The 9856-nt window shown below is 37.6% G+C and overlaps 1 protein-coding gene across 3 annotated transcripts in view; it reads left to right on the top strand.

The window, feature by feature from the left end:
- The first annotated feature begins 2141 nt into the window (after nucleotides 1-2141).
- Nucleotides 2142-9856, top strand: part of dip2ba (disco-interacting protein 2 homolog Ba) — a 58028-nt gene continuing 50313 nt past the window's right edge. Inside the window, exon 1 of one of the 3 annotated variants that reach the window (XM_055012910.1) lies at nucleotides 2142-2408. In XM_055012910.1, coding sequence (XP_054868885.1) covers nucleotides 2324-2408 — 85 coding nt within the window. In that variant the 5' untranslated portion in view covers nucleotides 2142-2323. Of the gene's footprint in view, nucleotides 2409-2495; nucleotides 2563-9856 lie in introns of those variants that run through there. The other 2 variants (XM_023267826.3, XM_055012909.1) reach the window with 2 other exon arrangements.

Here is a 9856-nt window from a genome sequence, read left to right as displayed (position 1 = left end):
TTTGGAAAGCATTACATTTTAAAACTAGAAAAGCACTCAGACAGTACTAGAGCCGCTGACGTTGCTCAGTTGTTGTATCATTTCTGATGGTTGAAATATCATGGATCCAGACTATAAGCCACATCTCTGCCAAAATCTAATTACTTGGTCCTTGTGTCATTTCTGACCTTCCCTGAAAAGTTCATCCAAATCTGTTAATCCTTTTTTGAGTAATGTTGTTAACAGACTAAATAAATGGAGCAATTCTAAGCCAGTTTCATTATCAGAATCTTCATCAGAATCAGCTTTAATGGCCAAATGTATACAACATACAAGGAATTTGGTTTTGGCTGTTGGTGTCACCCCAGGAATATTTGACCACAGCCCCAGAAACAAGCTAATTGCAAGAATAAGATCATAGTACGGTTTTAATCATCAATTTATTTAATTGCATTAACTTGTGTAAGCTCAGATTTATTTAGATGTACAATTAATTTCCTCTTTCTGTATTATCATTGTTCAAGTGCAGTATTTCTAGTGCAATGCATCTATTTACTCGTACTTTCAGTTCATTTTCTGTTGATCTGTTATTAGTATACAGTTTACATCTTGTACTCGTGTTATCTAATTTTGTTTCTTCTTTTTGATTCTTATTTTTTCTAGACATTTTACACACTGAAGACACTTCACACAAACGCTTTTAGACACTTTGCATTTTGTATTCTTTGTTATTTCTATTTTACTACTAACCTCTGTGTAATTGTGCATATTCCACTAACCTTTGTTCCTTGTTTATTGTATTGTACTCTGTCAAAATAATTTCGTCCAGGATTAATAAAATAGATCTTTTTTTATCTCGTCTTATCTTAATTAGTATTAACACAGAGAACATGGGATACTCAATTACATCAGGCTGGGGCCCCAGATTTAAGGTCCTAAAAGGTAAAAAAAAAAAATTGTATGTGTATTTTGTGGTTTATTAAAACCATTAAAATGTTAAATAAAAGCTGCACCTGAATGGAGAAACTCTTCACTCATAGATTGATTGAGCGTTGTTTGTCTATTTTTTGTTGTTTTGTTTCTCGTTTTTCTCATTTTTTGTCTTGTTTGAGCCAATTGCATAATTTTTTGTCTCGTTTTTGTCGTTTGTCCGTTGTTTTATTGCTCTGTAACTTTTTTGTCCAGTTTTCTTGGTTTTGTTTTGGGTCATGTTTGTATTATTTTGTCTTGTTTTTGTAGTTTTTTTTGTCTTTTTAAAGTAAAATATCATATCGTTCTGTTCCAGTTGCGTATGGCCACAGAGTTTAACTGTGCAGACTGTTATCCGGATAATTAACCCTTGTGTCATCCTGCCTGTGGGTCAAATTGACCCGTTTTAAAGTTTGAAAATGTGGAAAAAAATATATTCTCACAGTGAAAACTTCTACATTTTCAACATTTTTGGGAAATTTTTGAACATTTTTTGGTGGAAAAAAAGAAGTGTTAAAAAAAAGTGTCTTTAAGAACATTCACAAAAAAATCAACCAAAATCCAGCGACATTCACTGGATTTTGGTTGGATTTGGTTGAACTGAATTGAATTTTCAATTCTATTTTATTTATTATTTATTTTTGGTGCGCGTAAATGAGGACAACAGGAGGGTTAATGAGAACTTTTACTGATATATATGGAATCCCTTTAGAAATTTTAATGATTTTTTTTGAAAGATTTTTATTCTTTTTTTGGAAAATATTTACTTTTTAAAATTTAACTTTGAAAAAAATTTCTTGCCAAATTTGGGGATTTAAAAAAAAAAAAACTTTTAAGGGAAACTTTGAAGGAACTTTTGGAAATTTCTTCCTGAAAACTTTGCAAATTTTTATAAATTTGGGTGATTGTTTTTGCTGAATTTTTGGATTTTTTTCAGACAAGGAAACAATATTTTTTCAATTTTCAATTCAATTTTATTTATTATTTATTTTTGGTGCGCGTAAATGAGGACAACAGGAGGGTTAACGTGAAGTTCTTTTTTTTCAGTCTTCTGGGATCCAGTGGCGGTGTGGGGTGTGTTTCTGCCGGTGAGGCGGCAGAGGGAGCACCAGTGTCGGTCTCTCTCTCCGGCCTCCAGGATGCGGTGAATCAACACGCAGGCGAGGTGCGCGCAGTCACGTGACCGCGCGTTGCCGTTGGTGAGTTTCTCCCATTATGGCGGAAGGACCAGCCGTGCGGATGGACCGTCTCTCCCACTCTGATGCCTGTTTTGTGTCTTGAAGGGAGAGGTTTTATTTTTATGTTTTTTACGCTTCCCCGCGACCGCCCGCCGTCCTTTCGACTCGACTAGACTCTCGCGTTCGTCGGCGAAGTCATGGCAGACCGCGGCGTGGATTTGTCCGCCCTGCCAAAAGAGGTTAGAGACCAGTTGGCGGAGTTGGATCTGGAGCTGTCTGAAGGTAAAGGAGGGGAGGGGGCTGACGGGGCTGATGGGGGGATGCTATAGCAGATTTTCTAGCGAGCTCTGTGTGTCTTTCAGCTGTCTGGGCTCGCCGGCTTCGATGAAAAAACCCCCCACCAGTTTCCATCCTCCTCGGCTACTTTTCTCTGAGGGTACATTGAATGAGAGCACACGCCAGGCTGTGCCACCTAGCTTCTTCTGTGCTAATACAGGATGTGTGTGTGTGTGTGTGTGTGTGTGTGTGTGTGTGTGTGTGTGTGTGTGTGTGTGTGTGTGTGTGTGTGTGTGTGTGTGTGCGAGCTAGCTAGCAGTGCATGACAAGCAGCATTGTACAGGAGGAAGAGAAAGGCTCCCATCCATTTCCTCGTGTTGAGCTCAGACGTTGATTTAAAGTCATGTGTGTGTGTGATTCTCGTTTGCTTTGTGTTTGAATGTCGGTGAATGTGGCTGTCTGACAGGCTGGCATCGCCTCAGGCAAGGTCTGGCTAACAGGGCTTGACCCTTTCTCCTGTCATCTTTGTTATACTCCTACACATGGGGCTGATTTAACACAGATGGGCATCATAGAAACCCATGACATGGTGTCTGTTCAGGTTTCAGCAGGAAACACGTTGTATTGCTGTAAATCTGTGAGTCAGTGTGACTGTTGTTGAAATGTAATGAGCAGGCCTGTAGTCATCATCTGCTCTGGTGTCATATGAAGATACTGTCTGATATGAATGAGTGTCAGTAATTAACACAAAGCGGGGTATGACCTCGCTGACATTCGCGGGAGCGGTCGACAAAATGTGTGCACAACCTTCTACACCTGTGTAAACCTGCTATTACTGGAATTATAGGTTCCCCTGCCTATGCTCCTCATCCACCCTCAATCTTGTGGTCAACTAACTGTGTGAGCTCTTTGGCAGGTGTATGTCTGTGTGCTCTCATGGACGGGCTGTTGGCATGTAGTTTACTCATATGTGGAACAATTAATTCATGCAAGGCATAGTCCAATTGAGCCCCTCCCCCAGAGCAGCTGTTAGCCCCTTTACACCACCAATGACACACTGTCACACATCCCTGACAGTTCCCCTCTTCACTGCTTTATAGCACCTAGACTACATACGTGCAGCTGAATCCAGTCATCCTGAGCAGTGCCCACTCACTGTATACTGATCCGTGGTGTTAGCAACATTATTTTAAAGGTGTGAGATGTTATTTTGATAACCAGCAGCTGATATTTCCCCCATTAATTGCTGATACCAGCACTATTGTGGATTTTGTAGTGACATTTTCAATCATTCCTTTAATCACACTTTAAAAACTAACCAAAGATCTTTGACTGTTAAATTATGTGCAGTAAAAGTACAATTAAAAGAGTGTTCCTTTTAGCTATGAGAACGGTAATGATACCTGTTGTGGTTCATATTAGCCAGTACTGAAAATACACTGGATCAATATATAATTGAGGGACTTTTGAAGTCCATGGGATATATCTTGCATATATTTTTATAAAAAGTAATAAAACTAAGGTTTTTTATGTTCATTATGATCATGTCTTTACAAGTTCCAGAATTATTTATTATGGAAACAATCACTTATTAACAAAAAAAATGACTGGATATCACTAAAATGTCAACTAAATAACTGTCTGAATTTAATAACAACAACCTTCTAATTAGCTAAACAATAATAAAGTGAGTTTATTCAAAAATAGTTTTGTGTTCTTTTTATTAACTTGAGATGATCATGACAGATATTTCTTTTATGGCAATATATCAACTTTAATATGGAAAATAACAAATTGTATCTGTGTCTGAGAAATCACTTTCCACTAAGTTCCCCATTACAAAAACAGCTCTCAAAGAAGTGAGTTAATTCCAGATCACATGACCTGCTCCACATGATGTCATTTCCTCCTGAAGAAAAGACTGGCAAGACTCCAAGGCTTTCTGAGTTATTTAATATAAAGTAGTGTGTGAGTCAAGTGTGGATTTATGGCATGTCAACAGGTTTACTACAATATCTTTAGAAATAACTTTCAATTTCAATTTTACTCAATTATATATCTAATATTTAGAAGAATGTTTCTGTGAAAATGCCATGTGGTGTTTGGTTATAGGCGGCCATGTTGATTTTAGGCCTGAAAACAGCAAAAATGTCAACTATGATACCTGTCAACTATGTTACAAAAAGTCCTGCAATAAAATATTGACCCCACTGATATTATTGTAGCTGCAGGTGTTTTAAGAGGTGTCTGAAGTCTAAGGTGTTTTCCGTCTAAGGTTAATGGTTAATCAATGATTGCTGATTAATTTGGTGTCAATAAACTACTGTATAGTGTGTTAAACTGACTTGCTGAAGAATTCAACCAGTTATACTAGTTTGAGTGGTTTTATCCAATCACTTACAAATGATATATACCTACATTACAGTTTTATCGTGTTATATTTTTGGTAATTTATGGAGAGATTGATATGAACATATATAACCTCTGAGGATAATAATACCTACAGTGATCGGGCCGTCCTGTTAATACTGTGGTGACTATCCTTTTTGCATTTTAGGATGTATTTTAAGTGATGTTACAAATGAGTGACCAGCACTGTTTTATGGCAATTATATCACTTTTATATGATTGTTGCTTCAGTGGGATTGTTAGACTTTTAATTTGCTGGATTAGACAAAAAAAAAAGTCTCTTTCTGATTACGTTATTCATTATTGACATATAAATTTGAAATGTATTACACCACAATCTATACTTATATAGATTTTTTTTTATGATTTAAGTACCATTACCACGATTTACAAATACCATGGTGTAGTGTTTTGTCCATTATGCCCCCCATAGTCCTGCTCTGGTCAATGATTAAACCCCTAACTCATCTCTGTGTGTCAAAGTTATATATTTAAATTCAAGGTCATTTCAATGCATATTTTTTTCAATAGAAATGATCAATTTCTGTCCTAGAATTGCTTAGATGTAACTACATTACACACATTAGCACTACTTTGTGCTACAAAACAACATATTCAAACCAGAAACCAAAAGTTCCACCCTGCAAATTGATGGAATTAATTCCATATGTTTGTTAAATCCCGGATTGAGACGTGATGAGATTTCATGTCATGATTCAAGACCTTTACACTGTGTATAATTGTGTTTGTGACAAATAAAGGTCTTGAATCTTGAATCTTGGTATGAACCTCATCACGTCTGAATCCATGATTTTTGGGACTGTCATTGGCTTATTTCGCTCATAATAGGTTTTCTGGTATTTAAAAACCATAAAGACATGATAGAAGGTAATAATCTTAATAAACTTTTCCATTCCCACCAGTTACTAGTACTTCATAATGTATCATAATGTGCTTGAAATTGTCTTGCTAAACTCATGAAACTTTCTTGCGGTGATCTATTCTGGTGCACAACACGTTGCATTTATTTTGGTCAGATACACATTGTACCACAGTGTCGTGTTTTGAATAGTCTTCCTCATTGTTGCATTTAGGTGCCTGTGAAAGTGAGATTTCAGAGTTGGTTGCTGAACAGTAGCATTTTTACTACCAAATTCAAATTATTTATGGTGTTTCTTACTGTGTGTCCTCAACACATGGGTCAATGTGTAATTGTGGGACTTTTTGTAACATAGCTGACAGGTATCATAGTTGACATTTTTGCTGTTTTCAAGCCTAAAATCAACATGACCGCCTATAACGAAACACCACATGCCATTTTTACAGAAAGATTCTTCTAAATATTATATATATAATTGAGTAAAATTGAAATTGAAAGTTATTTCTAAAGATACTGTAGTAAACCTGTTGACATGCCATAAATCCACACTTGACTCACACACTACTTTATATTAAATAACTCAGAAAGCCTTGGAGTCTGGCCAGTCTTTTCTTCAGGAGGAAATGACATCATGTGGAGCAGGTCACGTGATCTGGAATTAACACACTTCCTTCAGATGTGTGTTTGTAATGGGTAACTTAGTGGAAAGTGATTTCTCTCACACAGATACAATTTGTTATTTTCCATATAAAATTTGATATATTGCCAAAGAAGAAATATCTGTCATGATTATCTCAAGTTAATAAAAAGAACACAATCAAAACTATTTTTGAATAAACTCATTTTATTATTGTTTAGCTAATTAGAAGGTTGTTGTTATTAAATTCAGACAGTTATTTAGTTGACATTTTAGTGATATCCAGTAATTTTTTTATTAATAAGTGATTGTTTCCATAATAAATAATTCTGGAATTTGTACAGACATGATCATAATGATCATAAAAACATTATTCTTATTAAAAATGTATTCAAGATATATCCCATGGACTTCAAAAGTCCCTCAATTATGTATTGACCCACATGTTTGACTACGTAGCTTGTAAACGCAGTGCTTTTCAGACTCAATCTCTCAAGCTATGCATGTAGTTGGAAAAAGAGGGAATAAATATAGTCCCAGTCAGCCTTGTTAGCTTAATATCTTAATGTTTGAAGTGTTTTCGTTGCTTGTATGCATAAACCCCTTTATGACTGGATGCATGCCTAATATCACTGCATCGCAGGCCATCTTTCTTAACTCCATAACAAGCCTTCATCTAAACCAAGTGGAAATGCCTGTTCCTGCGTTGCTCGGATAAGAACACAGGGCTGCCAAATGGCCTCTTAAAAAACAACTCAGTTCTGCTCACCCCCTGTGACCATGGGGACACAATGAGGACCATTCAGCTGGTCTGAGCTGCCGTGGCCAGGAGCTCTGCTGCCATTAAGGCCATTCAGCTGAACCCAGTCTTTGTGTGCTTGTTGGTATGAGCTGCCTCCATATGAAGAGAAGGGAGGGGCCGCTGACTGGTCATACTTGAGAAGATGACGTGCAGAGTTTAGATCCTCTGGGAGTGGCTCACCCTGCCATCTCTCAGCCTTCCAGGGGTATAAGGTTGTATCTAGATCTTCCCTGTAACCAGCCCACCCAGCTGATGTCACCCACCATCTGTCAAAGGAGTCCAGTGTTGCTGACACAAGCAAAATTCTGCAAGTTTTTTTATCTGAATTTGCAGCTGGTGGTCCAGGCCAAGGGTCTGCTTTGACCTTATAGTACAACTTGAAATGATTGGCATTTCCTCCTAGTGTTCAGAGTTTTCAAAGTCAGGAGAGAGCACTTTTTTTTTCTGCCTGGAGTGCACGTGCTTGTTCCTATGTGTGTGGAGTCAGTGCGTCTCTGATCCGTTAGTGGAGACTGAGAGTCCAGAGGACAGCCAGTTGCTTCGTTTCTAGGCCAGTCATTCAGATGCAGCAGAAGTAGGCTGCGTTCATTTGTATATTCAGGGAAACTCAGCAGAAGATGACAGCGCCAGTGTGGACCCAGTCTTTATCTCTTGTCTCTGTATCATTTATGAATGGGAAATACAGCAAACGGTTGTTTTTGTCAGACAAAGTGCTTAGTTTGAGACAGATTACAGACACGTGATGCACACTTCCTCAAACTCATTAAGTGCGTGTGGTGTAGAGCTGTTGTTTTTAAGGTGGAGGTCAAGACTGGCACAAAAAGAGGAATAAAGGCCTCCTACACTGATTGTGAAGATGAAATCCTTACACAAATTCGTATGTTTTCACAATTGTTGACTCCTACAGGCGTGTCACTACATGTCTTGTTCACTTTTCTTGCAAATGGCAGTGGGAACTATGCTAAATTGTTCTTGTGGTAATTATCACAGTGTTATCTCTTCAATACACTAATAATATTTACAGTGCGTCACAAGCCTGTTAACATGGTATTTTTTGCATTTATTGTACCGTTAACTGCCACGACAAAGGGGAGATAGGAGGTAATGATATGCACCAAATGTTCTCATTTGAAGCAAACTGGGAATGTTGCAATTACAGACTTACTGGAGTCCGTCTCATGATTCTATTTAAAGAAGTATATGAGGAATGTTAAAAAGTTAAACTCATGCTTATCCCATTGAGTCAGGATGATTTCCCAGTGTTTTTATAGATCGCAATCCTATAATTTTCAAAAGATGTATGTTCCTAGATTTCACTGACAGATTGTCTGTGGCAGATTTTGGTCAAATTTAACCCATTTTTCATTTGGCAACTGTGAACCGTGAGCATTTTGTGACAATGTGATTATAAAGAGGGATGGTAGACAATAAAAAAGATTTATTGCCCAGCCCTGCTTGCAAGACAACTTGGAACAGTTCTACTTTATTTGTCACCACATTTGAATGAGCTGTGAGCTGTGCCTGTAAAGTTTTCCCATCATCCTCTGTTTTGTGTCTCGATATTTTGGTAGAGATTGCAGAAGTTTATGCTATTGTTTGCACGTTTATGTAAAGCAATCAATAGGTCAGAATCCAAAAAGTAGAAATCAGCTTCTTCGTAGCGTCAGAGTTGGTGTTGGGAAAAATATTTGAAATGGTTTCAGTCTCATTTCCTTCAGTATCGATACACCAACAATAACGAGTCTCTGTAGAGCAAGTGTGCATATACCCTGTGAGAATACTAATTACTTCCATTTGATTTATTTGGCATTTTATAACTTGCACTTAAGTGTCATTTGGACTTAAAAATTACATGAGGTCAGTGGGAGCTTAAAATCCTGTGAAAGATAATCATTTTCTTACTTGAAAACACATATAACTACGCTGTTTTATTGTTACTTTGCACTTTCTTGCAATTCTTTTACAGTCTCATAGGCCTTAGAACAAGTGCAATACCTCAAGAAGTATTAATTAATGTAAAAATGTACTTAGATGTCATGTTATAGTTAAAAATCTACAAATGAATGCACTCAGTGTTATAGCATTTTTCCTTCTGGTGTTAGAAAATGGTGTTTTATATTTTTTAAGGTGTTATATTTGAGTTAGAAATGTCAGTATCATGACTAGACTGTTCAGGGCCAGGGCCTGAGGGCCAGCAGATGGGTGGGCCCTTTTGGCAAAAGTCTTTCGTAATGTGATTGTGTGTGTATAGTATGCAAGCGTGTGTGTGTGCGTCTGACTTAATACTGTTTCTGTGAATAGTTAATAATGGCTGTAGTCCCTCTTCCTCCTCCAGGCCTGCGGTAGGCTGAATTATTCACATGCTCTCATTAAATACCAGGACACCCTCGCAGAGTGGTGTGGGTGGGTGTGTTGGTGTGTGTGGTTAGTGAGCGTGACTTCTTTACACTCCCCAGGTACAAGTTGAGGCGTGCCAAAAAAAAAAAAAAGATAACCTGACTTCTTTGAGTTTGTGCCAGGAGCTATATTGACATCCTACTCATCATCTCTGAAGACCTCTGCACATCTCTGGTGTGTGAGACTCACTTTTTACAGGAGGAGATGCTTAACTTGTTGAGCGTGCTCACATTTGATGTCAAGTAGGGCTTGGCAATATCAATCAATCTTTCAGTTAGAGGTTATTTACTTCATGAAGGTTGGTGCAGCTTATAATGCTTCATAGATGA

This window comes from Amphiprion ocellaris, chromosome 8 (genome assembly GCF_022539595.1).
Source record: "Amphiprion ocellaris isolate individual 3 ecotype Okinawa chromosome 8, ASM2253959v1, whole genome shotgun sequence".
NCBI classification, from domain to species: domain Eukaryota; kingdom Metazoa; phylum Chordata; class Actinopteri; family Pomacentridae; genus Amphiprion; species Amphiprion ocellaris.
This window is presented reverse-complemented; position numbering and strand designations above follow the sequence as displayed.